This window comes from Macrotis lagotis, chromosome 1 (assembly GCF_037893015.1).
Source record: "Macrotis lagotis isolate mMagLag1 chromosome 1, bilby.v1.9.chrom.fasta, whole genome shotgun sequence".
Classification (NCBI taxonomy): domain Eukaryota; kingdom Metazoa; phylum Chordata; class Mammalia; order Peramelemorphia; family Peramelidae; genus Macrotis; species Macrotis lagotis.
In genome coordinates this window covers 698,995,568-699,019,134 of record NC_133658.1, presented here as the reverse complement: position 1 = coordinate 699,019,134, position 23,567 = coordinate 698,995,568, and the positions used below count along the sequence as shown (strand labels likewise).

General features: G+C 36.2%; 1 protein-coding gene and 1 long non-coding RNA gene across 3 annotated transcripts in view; one reads left to right on the top strand and one right to left on the bottom strand.

The window, feature by feature from the left end:
- The window catches only part of TTC21B (tetratricopeptide repeat domain 21B), a 108,376-nt gene extending 90,373 nt beyond the window's left edge, over positions 1 to 18,003 (bottom strand). For both annotated transcript variants that reach the window (XM_074215798.1, XM_074215799.1), the window contains exons 1-7: positions 17,867 to 18,003; positions 11,095 to 11,224; positions 10,889 to 10,999; positions 7,183 to 7,349; positions 5,591 to 5,713; positions 2,778 to 2,935; positions 2,447 to 2,531 (exon numbers count right to left, since the gene is read on the bottom strand). In XM_074215798.1, coding sequence (XP_074071899.1) covers positions 2,447 to 2,531; positions 2,778 to 2,935; positions 5,591 to 5,713; positions 7,183 to 7,349; positions 10,889 to 10,999; positions 11,095 to 11,224; positions 17,867 to 17,887 — 795 coding nt within the window. In that variant the 5' untranslated portion in view covers positions 17,888 to 18,003. The remainder of the gene's footprint in view (positions 1 to 2,446; positions 2,532 to 2,777; positions 2,936 to 5,590; positions 5,714 to 7,182; positions 7,350 to 10,888; positions 11,000 to 11,094; positions 11,225 to 17,866) is intronic.
- A 1,557-nt stretch (positions 18,004 to 19,560) lies between these two features.
- Positions 19,561 to 23,567, top strand: part of LOC141507810 (uncharacterized) — a 107,515-nt gene continuing 103,508 nt past the window's right edge. Inside the window, exon 1 of the long non-coding RNA XR_012474273.1 lies at positions 19,561 to 19,646. This is a non-coding gene — a long non-coding RNA (uncharacterized LOC141507810). The remainder of the gene's footprint in view (positions 19,647 to 23,567) is intronic.

Here is a 23,567-nt window from a genome sequence, read left to right as displayed (position 1 = left end):
GATTAAATGAGAAAATTGTAATGTGCTTAACACAGTGCCTGGCAAAGAGTAAGCACTACATACATGTTAGCTATTGTTAACTATTATAAATATGTAACACATAGTATTTATTTATTTTTGTAACACAGAGTATTTAGTTTTGCAGTAACAAAGAACTGGAAATCAAGGGTCTGTCCATCATTTGGAGAATGGCTGGACTGATTATGGAATAGCATATAAATGTAACAAATTATTATTATACTGCAAAAAATGTTAAAATAGATGGTCTCAGAAAAATCTGTTCAGACTTCTAAGAACTGATGCAATAGTAGTGCAGTGCAGTGAGTAGATGAGAATAACAATTTTTGCTATTATAGCAACTTTGTAAAAGAGAATCTTTTTTTTTTTTTTGCAAGGCAAATGGGGTTAAGTGGCTTGCCCAAAGCCACACAGCTAGGTAATTATTAAGTGTCTGAGACTGAATTTGAAACCAAGGTACTCCTGACTACAGGGCCGGTGCTTTATCCACTGCGCCACCTAGCCGCCCCAAAAAGAGAATCATTTTGAAGGATTCAAGAAACCTGATCCAAGCTATGGTCAATCATGAATCAATGATCAAACAAGTTACCTGTCTTCTAAGAGAAAAGTGATAAGACTATGCAGAATCAACTATACTTTTAGACAAGGTCCATATCGGAAATGTTTTCTTTTTTCCTCTTTTCTTTTTTCAGTTGAGGGATGGAGGTTAAGTGGAAGAAAACAATCCCTAATTATTGGGGGGGAACCGCTTAAAACTTAAAAAATCCAGCAGTATATAAATTCATTTATTTCCAAATATAAATCTGCATGACTGTGTCATTCATTTAATGCTTGTCAATGCATTATTAACTTAATTCATGTGCATTTTGTTTATGGGGGGGGTCTTTTGATATCAAGATTGGATTTTAGCTGTTTCAAAGGCTCCATACAGAGAGGAACTACTTTGTAATATCTGACAAATCCAATGATGTGTACCTATTACCAGTCAGGGCTACTGCTTGGTAAAGTGATGTCTTTCCATTCAAAAAGTATTTCTGTTCATTTTTAATCCTTTCATCATGTGCTCAAGAGAATCCATTAGTCCCCTTCCTCCTTGTTAGTAAAGACATGTTTATCTTTCTATAGTTGCCTTAAGATTACAAGCCCTGTATTTTGTTAATATCCTAAGAATTTGTGTTAATCTCCCTCAGATCATTTAAAAGTTAAAGAGTATATATTAAGTTGGGTATTATGGAGCTATGAACTGCTTTAAGCTTGGATTTCAAAGTGCTAATAAGTTGCCTAATTTTTTTTAGTCTCTGCCTTCTCTTTAATATCTTTATCTTTAATGTGTCTTAGGTGGAGACCAATATGTTTTTGATAGCACTTTTATCTAATGACACAGTATAAACTCCAGATTCAAGCAAAGATACTAGAATCTCTTATCATTTACTCATGTTCATTGAGAATTTTATCCCATTAAATCCAAATGATGTTTTTATAACATTGGAAAAGGATTCTATGAGATTAAAAGAGCTGTTTAAAGCATTTTCATATAGCTTGATACCATTCATATAAATATCTTATTATAAATCAATAATATGGTTTGGTTTAACTTCCTCTTTAATTTGGAAAATCTATTTAATTTTATTTAGGAAAAGTAATAAAAGAATTTAAAGCTAAGCAGAACCAAAATAGATTTAAACTATCCTTGGAAATCTGCACATGTTCTACCAATTATTCTTGATATTACTATACTGATTGCTTGTTTTAAATAGAGAATAGTTTTCCAAACGAACATTTAAAACTTGCATTTTAGGTAAACAAGTCAATTTTTATATTTGCAATATATAAGTAAACTATGACTGAAGAAATGAGTCAAAAGCTGTATAATACTTTCATCAGTAAGTTTTAGCACTTTGGGGAATTATGAAATAATAATAATAATAATAATGATGATAATAGATGTCATACTTTACACTAGAATTTTTGGCAAATTCTTTTGTTATTTAGTCAATATGTTGTTTTCTTGTGACTATTTACAGATTATGTTAGTGATGTGAACTGTGAAGGCTTTGCATGAAGTATATAAATAGCTATTCTACATTTGAAGGGGTTGCCAGTGTTTTTGTCTTTTGATAATAAATATTTCACATCCTTTATTGGATGATACATCTAAGCTTAAGCTGGACAACATTACTATTGATGACAATGATAATGATGATGATGTGCCATCCAACTGGATTTCATTACTGATAGATTTGGATTAATATTAATTTGACGGTTACATGGAGGATATAAATTCGGAAGGGATGAAACTGAATGGAAACCAATTAAAAGGTTATTGAAAGTTCATTTAATCCACAATTTAAAATTGCTTAGATTGCAGAGAGGCAAAAATTTTTAATGGTTTGCTAAATAGGAATACTAAGTACTTTAAGATACTTACCTCTTGTATATTTCCCTCCCTACACAAATGGTAAAGGGCTAGCATTCTCAAGGATTCCACATTTTGATTATCTTGCTGAATTATCCTGTAGGAAAACATTCCAATCATTATTAAAGTAAATTTGCTTTTCCTTTACTTAGGGCACAACTTTTGGTTAATGTTGACCCAAGTCCACAATTTTTAATTGGTAACCAATGGAACTCCCAAACTGAAGTTAATTTATAAAGAGGCTGCTGAGCTTCAAACCTATGGAAAATAAAGAGTGCATACAGATATTCTTTTCATTCCCCAAAAGTCAAAGATGATATTTAAGATTACATCTTTACTTAACCTTAATGCTGTCTCAACAGTTTGATCCCAATCTTGCAAGGCTAACTGCAACTTCATTTTCTTTACAAGAGCAGGAAGAAAGCTGGTGAAGTTTACGGTTATTTGGTTTATAATCTCCAGAGCCCCTGAATAATTCTGGTGTATTTCCAGGTACTGGGCCTAATGGAAGAAAAATGTTATAACAAAATAGTGAACCCTATGAAAAGTTAAAACTGTGGCAATTCAGAAAAGTTAAATATCTTATTAATGTATTTACTTAAAACATGGATTTTTTTAAAAAAGTGTCATTGTAAGAGGTAAATAAAAATAAAGCAAATTAAAATGTATTCTAAGCACTTTTTCTAGAACTATTTTAGGAGATTAACAAATAGTTTATAGATTTTTATGGTTTTTTTTTAAATGCCCTTTAGGAAGAAATGGGGAAAATGTGACAAAATAAGTCTAAAATATGGAATGAATGTTTTTAAATGGGAGATGAGAGAACAATTTTTTGCATATATATATATATATATATATATATATATTTAGTTTAATATTGATAACTCAGTGAGTTCAGTAGCTTCCAGATGTTTAATTATTATCTCTACATTGGTGACTAACAAATCTATACAAACTTCCCTAATCTTCCTCTTGAATTTGAACCACTTTGACAATTGTACACTAAACCTTCCCACCTGAATGTCTGTTCCATCAGCATCTCAAACTCAACATGAACAAAAGAGAACTTTGCATCTTCCCTCTTAAAAGCCTCTTTTCCTCTCCAAATTTCCCTTTGTCTTCTTACAGAAGAAATGTATGTACAGAAAACTGTATGTCAACCTTGAGTATTTCTTCCCTATCATATCCAATTAAGTTTTCAAGGCTTATTGTTTGTACCTTTACAAAATCTGTTTTCTTTTTCCCCATTCATAAGGTCACTATCCTAGTTCAGGTATGTAGAACCCATAAAATAAAATACCCATCAAAAATATTAAGTATCCCCAATTCTAGTCTCTTCCTTCTCTAAATAACAACCTCCTAACAGTTACCAATTAACATTCCTAAAGCACATGGCTTTGTAACTCTGGTTCTCAAAAATCTTCATGGGCTCTGTATCACTTCTGGGTTAAAATGTAAACTCAAATTAATATTTAAAACTCTCTATACAATCTGGTTCACACCTATATTTCTAGACTTATTCCATATTACTTCTATTCAGACACTTTATATTTTAGAGGAAAAAATAAAACAAAACTAGTATACTAGTTGCTGAAATTTGACTTTATACTTCTATGCATGTTTAAATGTTGCTCCTCAAATCTGAAATGTACTTTTGTCCTCAATTTGACTAGCTTTTTTTCAAGGCTCAACTTAAGTACTTTCCAGCAAAGCTTGAATGACATTCCCTTAATTGTTGGTATTTTCCTCTTCCTCAAATTATTTGTACATATGATATCTCCCAAGAACAATGTAAGCTCCCCCAAATCAGGGATTATTTGGTTTTTTTCCCCTTCACTTTAAGAGCTTAGCAGAGTGCCTTGAATATTATAGGAAGACTTAACTTCTTTACCAATCTCAACTATCTTTTCCTCTCAAATTTCTTGACCCCTTATCCTATCAATGCTCACATATTATCATACCCCAGTCCTGGATTACTCCTAACACCCAACTCTTTTATTTCTACTCATTTGAGACTGAATAGAGTGGGAAGAAATCACATAATGCACATTGTGCAGACTGCAATGACTACAAATTTGTGTTAACTAATTTCATCTGGGTTCTCCTAGCAAGAAAATGATTTTTTATTCTCCCCGATTGTCCTTTTTATAATCAGCTATTCTAAAACCATCTTTTCTTTCTTTGATTTTCATATTATCCCATCTTCCTATCATCTCACCTAAGGATTTAGAAGACATTCACCTTATACTTTATTGAGAAGAGGTCATTGACAATTAATTTTGTTTTGCCCCCTTCTTAAAAACTATAATATCCCAAGCCGGTAATACAATATTTCTTCATATTTCAGCTTAGAATTTCCAAACTCCTTTAAAGCAGTGTCAATTGATACCTTCTACATGAAGTTTTTTTCGGATTCCCTTGACGGCTAGTGTTATTCCTGAAAATTCTCTTGTATTTAATGTTGTATATACTTGTGTATGCTATATTATTTCCTCTGATATAATGCAAGCTCCTTGAAGGCAAGAATGATTTCCTTTCTATGTTTTTGTGCCAAATGTTTAGCATAATGCCTAGTAGAGAGCAGAGGTTACGCAAATGCCTATAATTTAAGTGATTGTTGAAATCAGTCGACTGCCTCCAGTTCTCTAGGGAACTAAGTATTAATCCCAAAAGACTGTGTTAATTGTATCCAAATTAATTATTAAGATTCTTAGTCTAGTTTTCATTACTGGCATTGATTTAACTTTGCTACAAGATAAAAAGCATGATCTTATGTGTTTATGAACACTTGAACATAACATTATTTTGATAAATACTGTATTGCAAAACCACTATTAGCACATGATAAGCAAACCATACTATAATACTGAAGATTTTTATTCAATTTAACAAACTTTTAAGTACATGTCCATGTGCAAGGCACTGTACTAATCTCTGGAGACAGAAACATACACACACACACACAAACACACACGATACTAGCTTTTTAACTAAAGTCATGATTTTGAAGAACCAATATAAATACACTCAGCAGTTGACACTGTGGAAGGCACATAGTAGGTACTTAATAAATACTTGCTAACCATGGTGCACCAAATATATTTAGAATGAATGTGTAAAAGTTGCATATACTTAATTCCATTTTTATAAACTCACCTTACCCAGCATAGCAAAAATGTCATTTCCATCTTGTATGCCTTCATTAAAGTACCTCAGTGCTTTTTTAGCATAAGCTTCTTTTCCACTAGTTGCATCAAGCCATGCTCTCAAAACTAGTCCCTGTAAAAGGAATAATCTAGTCAGATTTCTTTGTTTTAGAAATTATATATTGATAAAGAGTAGAGACTAAATGTCTTGTTAATTATAATATTGAAAAAACTGCTTTAACAAACTCATGAAAATACATTTTAGCGTTACATAATTAGATTTTCAATACTTGCCAGGTATGAGTCAAAGAAACTATATAGATTACTGTGGGACCAACAAACACCAGTTAACTGTACTTGGCATCAAGAAATATGCTAAATATTCCACTACTGTTAAAACTGATTTGTTGTTGTGTTCGTTACTGATTTGGTATTTTATTATTATAATTTTAGCAATTGTCAACTCTGTGACATGTAAAAAAACAAAAATTAACTATCTAAACAGACATGGAAAGTTAGTCAATGACTGTGCCATTACATTCATTTTAGAAAAAAGACAATCTTGACTTTTACAAATGTGACTGAAGCCTCCAGATGTCAAAATAAAAAAATGAGGTCAGAAAGATGTATTAACTAATTGATATAACTCTTATGACCATTAATTTGTACTATGGAGAGTACTATGGCTACCTATCTATCTATCTATGCATAAAAATTGATCTATTCTGAAAAGGTCACATAATTTTAACATGAATATTGCTCTCTCACTCCACTGATGCTTTCTGTAATTTAGTTTATAGCTTTCATGAGTTACTAGGGTTGAAAAATATATCATTTTGCAACCAACCTTGTGATGAACCTCTTATAAATTTGGATAGGTTGATTCATAGACAACAGATATGGCTGTTATTGGGGCTATACTAGAAGTCTTTCCAGATAGATAAGAACTATTAAAAAGCTTCCATTTAGTTGGCATAGTCTATACGTCACCTTGATGCCATGTTGAGGTATCAGAGTAGGACTCTGGTGGAAGGAATAATTAATCTAAGTTTCCTCAATGTAAAATAAAGGAATGAAACTGGCATTTAAAGCTCCCTACAAACAAATAAAAATTTAACTTGACACTAATCTCAAAATTTTTTTTAATCAAACACTAATTTGAACACAAAAATTAAAATAGAAAAAACATTAGAAAAAGGCTAAAATGATTATTTACATTGTAAATTTATTGTTGGGTATCTGTATTTTTCCAGTAAGTATCAGGCCAATTCTTAAAATGAGAAACTTTCTAATTCCATTATTAAGATTCTATTTAACAACTTGTTTGCTTTCCATGAAAATACAGATAAGAATTGAAGTAATGTTCCTTCTACTGACTAGTTCGGAACATTATCTTCACTTAATGGAAGAGAAGATTTTATAGAAAACTCAGTAAGTAACAACATAAATGAAAACCAAATTTAACAACATTAGAATATAGTGAGTTAAAACATTGTTATTTCTAGACACAAAATAGAAGAAAACAATACATTTTAAAATGTAGAAGTGATCAAGAAATGGAGATCTTTTATGCTTGTAGTGATAATTAAGAAAACTAACTACCTCTTTACTACCATTAGAAATTTTGATCATTCTGTCAGTATATTCCCGAGCCTTATCATGATGACCAATGTGCCACAAAAATAATCCTGCATAGTAGAGAGCTTTTGGTCCAGCTGTTTTACGATGTTCCTTCATTTTAGCATTTAGTTCTAGGATAGCTTCTCGATCTGGAAGGAGACAAAAAGAACCCCCCCCAAAATGAAAAAAATTCTTCTAAATTTAGGGTTTAGGGTTTTCTAATCTGCACCAATAAATACTTATATTTGGAAGAGTGCTTATTGGATATACATATCTACTTTCCCATATAGATAGGATATATGTCTTATATTTAAATTAGCTTTATAGTCTAGGACTGGGGTTTCCAGACTCACAGAACTTGAAGTTAATAATCAAGATTTTGTTCAGATGACTAAATACTTTTTTTTTTTAGGTTTTTGCAAGGCAATTGGGGTTAAGTGGCTTGCCCAAGGCTAGGGAATTATTGTCGCCAGATTTGAACTCAGGTACTCCTGACTCCAGGGCTGGTGCTCTATACACTGCACCACCTAGTCACCCCTGACTAAATACTCTTAAATCTTTCAGAAGTCATGCAAAGGTTTATATTAATGTTAACTATGCATATCTGGAGGCAGACTAAGGTGGTGGAAAGAACACTAAATTTACAAGTTAAACTTATGAAATTTGAGCCAAGTGATGGGTAAGCTCTTCTATCTTTAGTTTCCTCCTCTGAAAAATGAGGCTATTAGTTTCAACTATGTATCTAAGGTCTTTTTTTTGTAAGAAAAACAATTTTTAAGTTGTAAACTTTAATACAAAGACTTGTGATTTTTATTAGTGCAAGTACTCCCACTAACAATCCTTATGGTAATCCCTCTTGATTTGCCAGCAGATCTCCAAGAGTTATTGTAGATGAATAATTCTTCACTGTGGTCCTCCTTCAATTGCTAGACATGAAACTTGTGACAAGACTGAGCTGGAATGAATTTAATTTAGGTGAATACATGAGGAAGAGATGAAAGGAAAACCAAGGAAAATCTGAGAGATTAGTCTTTTGAGAGACAAGTTTGGAATGTATCAGGCTGTTGCATTCTATCACCAGAGAGAACATGCTGGTACTTGCCTGGTATTGATGATGCATGCATCAAGGTGCCTCACTGGTATGGGAAGAATCTTAACCATTTAAGATCAAGAGACTCCCACAGCTGCCAGACCAAATCTAATAGCCCTGTTTCCTGTAAATCAGTTCCTGGGATGGAACAATTCTAGTAAAGGCATGTGAGAAGGATGTCTTACAAAGCATTATAGAACATAATTGTGCAATTCATGCCTCCAATCATTTGACTGGTTGGCATGGTCCTCTTGGATATTGAAGAACTAGTAGTAGTAGTAGTAGTAGTAGTAGTAGTAGTAGTAGTAGTAGTAGTAGCAGCAGCTGCAGTCATTGTCGAATGAGTTTCCTGCATAGAGGGACCTATTAGGGAAAGCTTACAATCTACTAGCACGGCCTTGAAGAAATCAAGATTTTTACACTGAGAAATAATTCTTCGGCAGATTTAAGTATTATATTCTTATGAATTATTACATTAGTGGAACGAGATTAGTGATATAAAAATGTGCAATTTGAGCTTGAGACTCTAAAACTAGCTTATGTCAACAATCTACCACATTTTTAAGAATTTTTTTCATTTATAGCCCATACTTTGATATTTAAGTGACTCTGTAATTAAATATACCAGTTTACCCCTGAAATGATATAACTCACAACGTAATATACCTTTATCTCTTATGCAAAGTTTTTTGTCTTTTACAAATTATTTTGTGAAAAATAAATTTTTCTCAAAGGGTCCACCTACTTTTTTGAAGTCCACAATGAAAATATTAAAGAAGAGGCTGGATGTTTTCTTGGTGGGTATATGCTAAGGAAGAGGTTCTTGTTCAGATACAAATTGGACTAGTTGACCTTTGTGTTCCATTTCACTCCTAATATTATATAATTATAGAAATAAATTAAGAAATTTGGGGGCTTAGGATAATTAGTATCATAAGGGAACTCAAAATCATGGGGAAAAGATAATGTTTTCTTCTGGACAAAATGAGTTTAAGCTGTCTACAGGACAAACAATTTAAGATGTCCGAAAGGCAATTGAAGATACAAGGTCAGTAGAGAAATTGGGACAGGAAAGTTAGATTTATCAGCATAAAGACGGAGATTACTAAGTGAAATAGTGTAGATGGAGAAGAAAAGTGGATCCAGGAAAGAACTCTATGATTGGGGGTGTGATGTGGAGGAGGATTCAGCAAAGGAGATAGAGTGGTGGTCAGAAAACCAAGGGAGAGTGGTACCCTGAAAACCTAGAGAAAAGAGAGTATAAAGGAGGAGAGAGTGATCAACAGTATTAAAAGCTACAGAAAGGTCAAAGAGAATAAGAATTGAGAAAGGTCATTGGATTTGTCAACTAAAAGTTCATTAGCAACTTTGAAGAGAGCAGCTTCTGTGGAATAAGGTCATAAGTCAGATTATAAGGAGTTAAGAGAATGAGAAGAAAGCAGAGGGACTTAATATAGGTTTTTTTCAAGGAGTTAAGTTTCAAAAAGCAGAAGAGAAATAGGATGACAGCAGGAATAAAAGGTTCATGTTGGAGATTTTTTCAGGACAGGGGAGGCATGGCCACATCTGAAAGAAGTAGGAAATGTACTAGGAGAGAGAGAGAGAGGAAATGATGAAAATAAATGGGAGTGGGGTGACAGGGCAAAATATTGGAATATACAAAATGGAATTGGATTACTTGAACAAATGCAGGGGTTAGCTTTGATAAACAGTATGGACACTTTATCATGTGAAACCAGGGTGGAAAAAGGAGAAAATGGTAGAAGGAACCTGAGTGATAAGAGATAAAGAAGAAAGGAGAAGAGAGAATGGTTTTTTTTTTCCTGAAAATATGAGGCAGGTTCTCTGCTGAGGGTGTGAAGAGGTGGGAGTCATGGGAGGCTTAAGGTGGGATGAAAAGGTTTGGAAGAGCCACTAGGTAGAATATATCAGAATGAATACCAGGCAAGGCTTTTCCAAACATATGTAAATCTTAAAACAGACCCTACAGATGGATAGTGAACTGGACCCAGCTTTGGAAAGGAGGAGAAGGGGCTGTATTGCATTTGGGTAACTGCAAAGCACTTTAAAGACTCACGACTTCTCATAAAGCAAAAGTATAACCTTTCAACACAAAGATTTTACTATCGTTGCTGAAATTTAGAATACTAATACTTTTGAAAACTGAATATTATCTAGAAAGTGATGGAAAGAAAAGACAAGTTGTAAGCCAACTGCAACACAACTAACAAGAATGTCAAGAAGACAGAAAGAGAAGACAGGCAGCTCATGCAGTGAGAACAAAGGATGACAGATTTAGAATTTAGATTAGAATTTTCATTTGTGAGAAAATGAGGAAGTCCTCCAGCATACTGGAGGTGGTGAATCCTGGAAAGGACATGGAGAAGTGGGCACAGAATGGTCAGCCATGGGTGAGATGCCATCTGTATCACAGAGAGAACTCCAAAATCAATGAGATCACATTGAATGTACAAGACTATAAATACTACAGGAGTCAGAGAAAGAACAACATGAATGGAGGAGGCCAAAAGTTCTAAGTGCTTTATTTTTAAATGGCTTCAGTGCTGGGATAAATATAATGTTGATTAGATACTATACCTGGATTAGAACTCATTTTATGAGCATAGATCAAGGCTATCAAGGAGCAAAGGGATATATCTTGTTTATTTTTAATGGCCTCCAATTCTCGAACAGCATCTTGGTTTCTACCTAAAAGCCAAAATAGATTAGAATAAAGTTAAAGTTTTTTCACCTGACAATAATTTCAAGCATAAAGAACATACATTCACAAAACTCATACATACCTTCCATTAATGAGCCATATGCATGGTAAAACCTGAAAACAGGGTCACCGACATACTTCTTAAGCCCTTCACTTGCAACAGTTACTACATGATGGAAAAATCTCTCTTGACAATAATAGTTGATCAAAGTCTAAAAGAAAAGTAAATTTAACAAAGAAAAAAAAATTATATAGATTTTAGTGTTCTGAGTTTATCTCCTGACACTGCCACTTATCTGTGTGACCTTGGACAAACATTTAACCTTTCTGCACCTGCACATCTTCATCTTTCAAATAGTTGATCAAAGTTAAAAAAAAGGTAAATTTAACAAAGAAAATCTGGGTCCAATGGCAAGATTTAGATCAGGACTATTAGAGATTGCCCTGGATCATTAAAAATCTTAGTCCCATCTGGAAGGGGCTGAGACTATCTAGTTGAAACCCTTCATTTGACAGCTAAGGAAACTAGGGTCTGCTGGAAAACTCTTACTATTAACAGTAGTAATACCAACATTCAATCTCAGATTCTCTTATTTCAAATCCAATTATCTTTCTTCAAATCACTCAGCCTAAGACTAACATCTCCCTTTTCCTCAACATTAGCTATTTTGGACCTACATCTCCACTTCCATCACTAGCTAAATCCCATGTGGAAAAAATAAAGCAGATGTATTTGGGAGAGGTTACTTCACCATGGAAGAGATTGGAATACTAAACTATAATGCTAGGAAGATATTGGGTAACATAGTGCTAAGGAATTTCAGACAGTTCCAAATACATTAGGTATTTGGAAATCAGTGTTGAAGTGACTTTGGTTTAATGTAGCAAGTCTTTCAAAACTTTCTCTTGTATGTAGTTAGTCCCCACCTTTCTATATGTCAACTAGCTATCAAATTAACTCATATCTCAATTCTTTTTTTTAAAATTTATTTTTATTAAAGATGTTACTTGAGTTTTACAATTTCCCCCCCAATCTTACTTCCCTCTCCCCACCACCCCACTGAAAGCAATTTGTCAGTCTTTACTTTGTTTCCATGTTGTACATTGATCCAAATTGAGTGTGATGAGAAATCATATCCTTAAGGAAGAAACAAAAAGTCTAAGAAATAAGAAGACGGCAATAAGATATCTTTTTTTTTCTAAATTAAAGGGAATAGTCCTTGAACTTTGTTCAAACTCCATGGCTCTTCATCTGGATACAGATGGCACTCTCCTTTGCAGACAGCCCCAAACTGTTCCCAATTGTTGTATTGATGGAATGAGTGAGTCCTTCAAGGCTGAACATCACCCCCAAGTTGCTGTTAGGGTGTACAATGTTTCTCTGGTTCTGCTCATCTCACTCAACATCAACTCAGGCTTCCCTGAAATCCTGTCCCTCCTGGTTTCCTAATAGAATACTGTTCCATGACATACATATACCACAGTATGCTAAGCCATTCCCCAATTGAAGGACATTTACTTGATTTCCAATTCTTTGCCACCACAAACAGGGCTGCTATACATATTTTTGTACAAGTGATGTTTTTACCCTTTTTCATGATCTCTTCAGGGTACAGACCCAGTAGTGGTATTGCTGGGTCAAAGGGTATGCTCATTTTTGTTGCCCTTTTGGCATAGTTCCAAATTTCTCTCCAGAAAGGTTGGATGAGTTCACAGCTCCACCAACAGTGTAATAGTGTCCCAGATTTCCCACAACCCTTCCAACAATGATCATTATCCTTTCTGGTCATATTGGCCAGTCTGACTCATACCTCAATTCTTCTAAGTAGGCAAAAGCAACCTAGACCTTTTCTCATGTCTACCTTAGAAATTCCACTAAAGATGATAGAACCACAGAATGTCAGTGTTGGAAGAACCCTCAGAATCTATTACAACTCACACTGAATCAAAAATCACAGGCTTGAGATTATAACTTGTACAAAGTTATAACCCCCACATTAGGCAGCCTATTCTACTTTGGGTCAGTGGTAATCATCAAGACTTTCTATCAGAAATTTAAGTCTTTCAAATCCAATTCATGTGCATGTCATGACATCATCACCCTGATGTCACAGTCTTCTTCAAAAATGAAGGACAAACATTATTATTAGTAGTACTGGCTTAGTTAAACAGAACAAATTCAATTCTTCTTCTACTTGGCAACTCTGTTCTTTAGTTGACACTTGTAAGACTCAAGATCCAAATTATTCATATTCTTTCTGAAAGGAGGACTCCTTTGTTGAAATATATAATATATATTTATAATATTTATAATATATTATATAATATATAATATTCCAAATATGGTCTGATTAGATTAGACTATAGCAGAACTACCATCCTGATTATTATGCCTCTTAATTCAGTCTGTGTTCAGACACCATTTTAGCTCTGTCTTTGGGATGGTTCGAATTCTTTATCATAAGTCCATCAGAGAAGTTACTTCCATTTTTCTCACAGTTGCCGCTGATGATTGTAATTCCCTCCATTCCTTCCTCCCTACTACTATTTATTATATTTTCTCTCTCCTTTCTCTCTGTCCCTCTTCAAAAGTGTGCTGTGGGGCAGCCAAGTAGGCTCAGCAGACAGAGCATCGGCCCTGGGGTCTAAGCCTATAATCCCATCCCAGAGACCCAGCAACTACCCAGCCCCATGGTCCCAGACAGGCCACCCAATCCCACCAACTTGCAAAATGTGAAAAAAAATGTGTTGTATCTAACTACCCTTTCCCATGATCTTCCTTTCCTCTATTACTTCCATCTCCTGTCCCCTTTCCTTTCTTTTTTCCTCTATATTTCTATACTCTATTAAGTATGGGTGCTATTTCCTTTCTGAGCCATTTCCAATGAGAATGAAGGCTCCCTCATTTCCCTCACCCCCCCCTTCCACTTCATTGCAAAAGCTTTTTCTTGACTCTTTTACATGAAATATCTTAGCCCATTCTACCTCTCCTTTCCCTTTCTCCCAGTACATTCCCTTTTCACCTACTGACTCCATATATTGTATTATTGTGTGTGTGTATATATCTATATCTATATCTATATCTATATATATATTCCTTCTAACTGCTCCAATAAATGAGAAAGTTCATATGAGAATCATCAGTATCCTTCTTCCTATGCAGGAATATATGCTGTTCAACCTCATTAAATCCCTCATACCCTTCTTGTCCACTCTCTCTATGCTTCACCTGAGTCCTGTACTTGAAAATCAAAACTTTCTGTTCAGCTCTGGCCATTTCAACAGGAACATTTGAAATTCCCCTATTTCACTGAACGTCCATCTTTTCCCCTGGAAGACGATGTTCAGTTTTGCTGGGTAGTTGATTCTTGGTTGCATTCCAACCTTGTTTGCCTTCCAGAATATTAAATTCTAAGTGCTAAATCCTGTGCAATCCTGACTGCAGTTCCATGATATTTGAATTATTTCTTTCTGGCTGCTTGCTTGTAATAATTTCTCTTTGACTTGGGAGTTCTGGAACTTGATTATAATATTCTTGGGGATTATTTTTTTTTTTGGATATCTTTCAGGAGATCAGTGGATTCTCTCAATTTCTATTTTGCCCTCTGCTTCCAGAATATCTGGGTAATTTTCCTGTAGAAATTCTATAAAAATGAAGTCAAGGCTCCTTTATTGATCATGACTTTCAGGTATCCCAATAATTTTTAAATTGTCTCTTCTGGATCTATTTTCCAGGTCAGTTTTTTCCCAATGAAATAGTTCTTATTTTCTTCTAGTTTTTCATTCTTTTGATATTGTTTTATTGTTTCTTGATTCCTCGCAAAGTCATCAGCTTCCTTTTGCTCCATTCTACATTTGAAGGAGTTGTTTTCTTCAGGGAGTTTTCTTATCTCTTTTTCCATCTGGCCAATTCTGCTTTTTAAGAGAGTCTTCTCCTCATTAACTTTTTGAACTGCTTTTTCCATTTGATCTAAACTGGTTTTTAACATGTTGTTTTCTTCAGCATTTTTTTGGACCTCCTTGATTAAGTTGCTGACTTAGTTTTCATGTTTTTTCCTGCATCTCTCTCATTTCTCTTCCCAATTTTTCCTCTACCTCCCTTACTTGATTTTCAAAATCTTTTTTTGAGCTCTGCCATAGCCTGAGCCCAATTCTTATTTTTCTTGGAGGCTTTGGATATAGAAGCTTGGCCTTTCTCATGTTCTTATTGTGTGTTTTGATCTCCATGGGACCAAAGTAATTGTCTATGGTCTATTTTTTTTTCTATTTACTCATTTCCCTAGCCTGTGCCCTGGTTTTAGGGTGCTTCTCAAGCTTTTGAGTGATATTGGGGCATCTCTGAAAGGACCTCAGTTCCTTCAAGGTCTTATGAGAGGCTCTGACTGCTCTCCTGGCCTGTGCTTTGTGGTCTGTGGATAACCAAAAGCACGCTCCTCTGCCCTGGAGCTGTGAAGAGGGTCCATGCTCCGCTATGGTAGTATGGATACCCAGACTATGACCAGGATCTGAATATGGACAAAGCACAAGAGTCCTGTACCAGGGACAGAGGAGAGAACTTTATAGTTTCCCCACACTCCCTTACCTTCTGTGGGCTGAGCACTCTGGGAGCAGCTGTCATGTAGCTCCCTGCTGGGCAGTTTTGTGGGCCTGCTTCCTTTTCCTGGGATCTGGGATGCACTGACTCCTCACTCACTCTGGCAGGGGTTTATCTGCTGATCTTTCAAGTTTTGCTTAGTTTTCCCTGGGTTAGCAGGTCAGGAAACTGCTTCTGCTGCCAGAAGCCAGTGCTCCCAGGGATCCAGGAGCCCTGTGGCTTGTTTCTGGACTGCTGGAGCTCCTTAGCTACTGCCTGGTGATCCTGGCTGCACTGCTGCCTCTCCAACCCCATGGAACAGAGCCTTCCCAGCCTACCCTGGGCTGCAGAAATGCCTCACTGGGTCTTTCTGTGGATTCTGTTTCTTGAAAATTTAGTTAGAGTCATCATTTTAAGGTTTTTGAAATATTTTAGAAGAAATTATCTAAGACTTGGTCTTCCTGATTCCTGACCTAGTATTCTATCCACTGTGCCAAAATTTCTGGAATGAAGCTAAAGCAGTCCTGGAGAAGTGAGGGGGAAAGGGGAAGAATCATATCCTTATAGACAACATTAAAAAATAGAAAAACAGAGGATTCATAGACTGAATATGTATTTCAAAATTAGAGTTATTAAATAAATTTGAAATAAGCACAAGAGGAATATTAAAAATTAGAGGAGGGGTGGCTAGATGGTGCAGTGGATAGAGCACTGGCTCTGGAGTACCTGAGTTTCAATCTGGCCTTAGACACTTAATAATTATGTAACTGTGTGGCCTTGGGCAAGCCACTTAACCCCATTGCCTTATAAAAACCTAAAAAAAAAAAATTAAAGGAAAGATGAATAGCAAACAAAAAAGGAGCCAAGATGATTAAAATGAGAGGCTAATATTTTGAAAAAACTATTAAAATTGACAAATCTTTAGTTAATCCAATTAAAGTGAGCAGAAAATAAATCAATGAAATAGCGAACAAGCAAAGTAGAATCAAAGAAATAATAATCATTATATATTATGCAGTTATATGTTAACAGGGAAAAAAACTTTCAAAAATATGAAATACCTAAAATATCATTAGATCAGATAGAGATCTTAAATAATTCATCTTGGAAAAAGAATAAATAGATTTAGCTGTAAAGAAACTACCAAAAAGAGAAAAAAAAATCAAAACTAACAACCAAAAACACTTTAGTCTCTAAGGGAGATGCAGGAGAATTCTATCAAACTTTTAAAGAACAGTTAGAATGCATACTTCACAAATTATCTTCAAAAACTGAGAAAGAAAACATCCTGCCAGAATCTTTTTATGAGAAATATATGGGGGGGGTAAAAACTATAGTTCATTATAATTAATGCAGATTTTCTCAAAAATATCCAACAGAATTCTATCAGACTCAGCAATTTATATCCAAGAGATCACTGGAATATAAGGATATTTCAATAACAAGAAATCAATGTAATTAATCATATTAAAAACCCAAATATCCAAATCCACACAATCATTCCAGTAAATTCAAAAGAAGCTTTTGATAACGCATAACATTCTTTTGTGCTAAAAAAAAACCCTACAAAAGTATAGGCATAGAGAATTCTTTCTAATAAAAAATAAATCATAAAAAGCATTATCTAGAATGTTAAAAAATGTCATAAAAAAGTATCAATTCAAAACTAAAAGCAAGGATGCTAAACTAGGTTCTTTTCCAATAAATATGGAAATTGAAGGAAGGCTGCCCACTCTTTCCACTCTTTTTTCCCGTTTTTGCAGGGCAGGGGGCTAAGCTTGCCCAAGGCCACACCGCTAGGTCATTACCGAGGGTCTGAGGCCGCATTTGAACCCCGCGCAGCACTTCCGGTGCTCGCAGCTCCCGGCATAGCAGGGTTGTGCGTCCGGCCCCAGGCCCCGGGGCTCCGGGGGGCCCGGCCAGACTCGGGGTCTCTCTCCCCAGCCCCGTGACGGGACACAGGGCGCGGGCCGGGCCGCGGGGCCGTTCAGAACCACGGCCGGGACCCGAACCCGGACCCTCTCCGCAATCCTAGGCTCGGGCATCGCCAACAGAAGGGCCGGGGGGGGCCGCGCACACAGCAGGCGCATAATGGCTGTTGGCCGGTTGCACTGAATCCATTCGGCCCCCGGGTCGAAAGGTGGGGTCCGGCCCCGAACCCCGCAACGAGGCGGGGCGGAGGGAGGCCCGGCAGTGGCAGCCGGGCGGCGGGAGCGCGGGGGGCGCCGCGGGACCCCGCCGCCTCCTCCTCCCCACCCCTGCCCCGCAGCTCACCGCTCACCTTCAGCCCCTGAGCGTCCATGGCTCCGCGCTGGCCGAGGGAGGAAAACGGCCGCAGGCCCGCCCCGCCGCTGCCCACAGCTTCCTGCGCCCCCGCCCCCAGCTCCGGGCGCGGGGGCAGCGCCGCTGCCAGGCGGGCACGCGCGGGGCGGGGCGGGGCCGGGCCTGGAGGCGGGGCCGGGCCTGGAGGCGGGGCCGGGCCTGGAGGCGGGGCCGGGCCTGGAGGCGGGGCCGGGCCTGGAGGCGGGGCCGGGCCTGGAGGCGGGGCCGGGCCTGGAGGCGGGGCCGCGCGGGGCGGAGCTGGGGCGCGGCCCCGAGACGGAGCCACGCCCCCAGACGCGGAGCGCCCGAGGGGAGGGAGGCGGCGCTGCGGCCACTGGCGGGAGCGGAGAGGCTGGGAGGCAGCTGGAGCTGCGCATGCGGCCTAGGGCAGAGGGAGCGGCTGGCGGTGAGGAGGCGTGAGGCGCCACTGACAGTAACAGTGCTCAGAAAGCAGCAAGATGCCTTCCCGGACAACTCCTCGTTCCAGGGCTTTCCCTCTCTTATTTCCAATTTATCCTGGATGCAGCTTTATGTATACATCTAACATCTATCTATCTATCCATCTATCTATCTATCGTCTATATCATCTATCTGTCATCTATGTCTATCTATCATCTATCATCTATATTTATCATCAATATCTACCTATCATCTATCTATCATTTATATCTATCATCTATATCTATCATCAATATCTACCTATCATCTATCTATCATTCTTTCTATCTGTCTGTCTGTCTCTGTCTGTTTATCATCTATCATCCATCTATCATCTATCTATCCATCTATCATCTATATCTATCATCTATCTATCTGTCTGTCTGTCTATCATCTATATCTATCATCTATCTATCTATATCTATCTATCTATCATCTATATCATCTATCTGTCATCTATGTCTATCATGTATATCTATCAATATCTACCTATCATCTCCCTATCTATCTCCCTATCTATCTCTCTATCTATCCATCTATCATCTATATCTATCATCTATCATCTATCTATCTATCTATCTGTCTGTCTGTCTGTCTATCATCTATATCTATCATCTATCTATCTATATCTATCTGTCATCTATATCTATCATCTATCTGTTTATCTATCTATCATCTGTCTATTATCTATCATCTATGTCTATCCTCTATCCTCTAAATCTCTATTATCTATGTCTATCTATATATCTATCATCTATCTATCTATCATCTATCTATCATCTATATCTATCTATTATCTATATCTATCACCTATATCTATCTATCATCTATATTTATCTATCAGTTATCTATATCATCTATTATCTATCTATCATCTATGTCTATCTATCTATACCTATCATCTATCTATCATCTATGTCTACCTATCATCTATCATCTATATCTATCTATTATCTATCTATCTATCATCTATATCTATCTTCTATCTATCTAACATCTATATCTATCCATTATCTATCTGTCATCTATGGCTATCTATCTATCTATCTATCTATATCTATCTATCATCTATATCTATCATCTATGTATCTATCATCTATATGTATCTATCTATCTAGATATCATTTATATCTATCATCTGTATCTATCATCTATCTAGCTATCATCTATATCTATCTATCTATCTATCATCTACATCTATCTATCAGTCTGTATCTATCATCTATCGTCTATCGATGTCTATCTATAGATAGATGCCTATCCTTTTGTATTTTCAGTGCTTAGCACAGTCCTGGCACATGGTAAGCTTTTAATAAATGTTAATTGAATTGAAATGAAAAACAATCACTAACATTTATGTAGGACCTGTAAGTTTCCACAACACTTTTCAAATACTATCTCATTTAATCCTAGCATAAAACTAGGAAGACCAGGGATGTAAAATAGAATTGGTATTCAAGCTGAAGAGTAGCTGTTCACTTATTTTCCTCACTCCTTTGTCTTCTTGTGAAAGCAAATTGTAGATAAAGTTAAGAACTCATACTCTGTTCTTCTCTAATACCAAGTGCAGTTTAATAGCTAGCTCTGGTGGTCACTAAATGGAGTGATTGACTTCCATGGAGCCATTAAGTGGGAAGATAGTTGTTGGACTTTCTCTAGGCAGGGCAGCTAGGTTGTGAAGTCAATAGAGAAACCAAAAGAAAACCACAAAGACTCTTCTTCCTGAATTCAAATCTGACCTCAGATTCTAGCTGTGTGTCCCTGGGCAACTCATTTAATCCTGTTTGCTTCAATTTCCTTTTCTCTAGAATGGGCTGGAAAAGGAGATGGTCAGCGCTTCCAGTATCTTTGCCAAGAAAATCCCACATGGGTCATGAAGCATCAGACATGACTCAACAACAGAAAGTCTTTTTAGACAGAAAGACTTTTTATTTTAGCAGAAAGCTGTCAGACTCCTCTGCCTTTATTCTTAACATCTCCCTTTATTCTTTCTGTGAAAATACCATAATATATTGGTGATTCTGAACTTCTAAAATGGGAAATTACTCTCCTTTTATCTACTGGAGCAATCACAGTATTTCATTTCTTTTTCTTTTTTTCTCATTGGTTTAGGGAATTTATGGTGAATTTTTGTAGAGCTGCCATTTTTTTTTTTTTTCTGAGAAAATTGCCTGGGGACACAGAGGTTAGGTGGTTAGCTTATTCAGCCAGCAAGTGAAATTTGCTGAAATTTGAATCCAGGTCTTAGGGCCTCAAGGTCTTCTATCCAAGATGTGCTTATCTCTTGCAGGGCTTTATTTTCACACTGGAAAATATTAGAAGTGTAGGCTTTTTTTTCCCTTGCAGGGTAAATCGCTATCAAGGTTTCCTGAGAAGGTATTTTTTTTTAACTCTCTGTTTTGGTATATATTTTCACACTGCACCTATGTTCAATGTAAGAGATTGATATCATTTATAAACAATAAATTAGAAAAGATTTTGATATCTTAAAAAAGCGAGATTGATGATTAAAAAAAAGTCAAGTCAGGATGCCTTTTGTCTTTTCCTTTAAGCAATCAGAAAGGCAAAACAATTGAATTATGGAACAGAAGAGTATCAAAAGCACCAAAAGCTATATCAAAAGCAAGAGTGTCTCTTCCCTTCAAGGTCTAGTTTATTGAACAAGGGTAGCCAAGCTTCTTGGAGATGTATTTATCAAGTGACTTTCATGGTATGGACCTGTGTTAGGAGGGAGAAAAAAAGAGACAGATGAGACCTCTGTGTGGAAGAGCAATATAGCTCTGGGAAGTCTGGTTACCCAGGTGACTTCCCTTGTGGTTCTGTGTTTGGGTTTTTCTGAATAGTCTTTGGGGAGAGTCTTGAATAAAGGTCTATAATGAAAAATACTAATAAAGTCAAAGCATACAGTAAATATGCAAGAGGGAAAAACATGCCAACTGATAGAATATGAGGCAAAGAGTCAGGACAAAATATTTTCAGTTCTTCATTCCTCAATTTTTTTTGTTGCTTGCCAGAATTCAGTGATTGGAAATCCAGGGGTTCTAATTTTATCTCTGTTGCTTTCTAACTTCTGGGAGGCTTAGTTTATTCATTTGTAGAAGGGGAAAAACATCTTCCTTATCAAACTCCAGGACATAACAATCCCCACCTGATGTAAGCAGGAATTAAAGATAGCCTTAGGTTGGAGCTATAGAGGGTGAGGTGGGGGTAGATAAAGACCCAAAGACAGATGATAATTTTACATTTGTTTGCTCTGGATTTGAAGCCTAAATCACTTAGCATTAGGTCCAACTTTATATGATCTTGCACCTTTATATATTTCTGGATATTCTGATAATTATTTTAAAGAACATTTTCTTTAGCCAACTTCAATAATTTCTCATCTTTTTTTATTTTGAAGTGTACTTCAAATTCTCATATTCCTCTAAAATGTAAACTCTTCTGATTAGTCTGATCCCAACCTTAATCCTAATCTATTAATTTCTAAACTTGATTTTTATATTTTAAAACACTGGTCTTATAATTAATAGAAATACATCTTTATTCTATGCCCTTGGGGTCAGTTCTACTATATCTGATCCATGACCAGTGGTCTGTATATGACTATGACTTTTTCTTTTATGTGAAAAGGGGTTAGTCAAATGTAAGTCAATAGTATAAAACAGATTCAAAAACCTCATGTAAATATATATAACTAAAATAGTGACCTGAACAAGGAAGGGAATAGTCCTATTGTTTTCTAAACTGCTCAAACCACATTTAGAATATGATATCCATTCAGAGCACCACATTTTTTCCTTTTCTTTTTTATTTTAATTTATTGAATGCAAAAACAAATATCAACATTCACTTTCAAAACCTTGAGTTCCAAATTCTCTCTCTTCCTCCCACCTTAGTCCACCTCATTGAGAAAGCAAGTTACTGGATGTAGGTTAAAAATGTGTAATCATGAAAAACATTATTACAATATTTCCACCCCCTCCAAAAAAAGAGAAACTTCAAAAAGTATGCTTTAATTTGTATTCAGACACCATCAGCTCTGTCTTTGGGATGGATAGCATTCTCCATCATAAATCTTTCAGAGTTGTTATCTTAGATCACAGCATTGCTGAGAAAATGTAGGCCTTTCACAGCTGATCATCCTGCAATATTGTTGTTACTTTATGTAGAGCACATTTTCCATTGCATCTGCTTATTAAATTTTTTTTACTGAGAGCCCATAACAGAAAAGCATTTAATCTCAACCACATATCACAATTTGTTCAACCATTTCCCAATTGATGGGCATACTCTCAATCTCCAGCTCCCAGCCACCAGAAAAGAGCTGCTATAACTATCCCTTATACATATAGGTTCTTTTCATCCTGTCATTCATCTCTTATGGAATATAAACCTAGTAATGGTATAGTTCCAAATTACTTTACAGAATTGTTGAACCATTTCACAACTCCTCCTAAAGTGCATCAAAGTCTCAATTTCCCTACATCGCTTCCAACATGTCCTATATTCTATACTGTATTAGCCAATCCAATAGAGATAAGGTAGTATCTCAGAATTGTTCCAATGTACATTTCTCCTATCAATAGTGAGTTAAAATATTTTTTAAAAAATGATTATTGATAGTCTCATCTGAAAACAATTCATCTCTTGATCCATTATCAATTGGGGAATGGCTCTTATTTTTTATAATTTTTTTTTTTTTTGCAAGGCAATGGGGTTAAGTGGCTTGCCCGAGGCCACACAGCTAGGTAATTATTAAGTGTCTGAGACCTGATTTGAACTCAGGTACTCCTGACTCTAGGGCCAGTGTTCTATCCACTGTGCCACCTAGCTGCCCCTTATTTTTGATAAATTTGACTCAGTTCTCTGTGGCTGATCCCAAACATTTTTCCCTTTTCTTCAAATGAAGAAACTAAGCCTCCCAGCAGTTAGAAAGCAACAGAGCTGAAATTAAAACCCTTGGATTCCCAACCATTGAATTCTGGCAAGAAACATAAAAACGGAGGAATGAAGAACTGAAAATATTTTGTCCTAGTTCTTTGCCTCATATTCTATCAGTTGGCATGAGAAATGAGGGCTTTATCAGAGAAACTTGTTTCAAAAATTTTTCCCATAGTTACTATTGCTAATTGTGTTTCCTTCTATCCTATCCCCCCTACCTCCATTTATTCTATCATCTCTTTCCTTTCACCCTCCCTCTCCTGAAAAGTGTTTTGTATCTG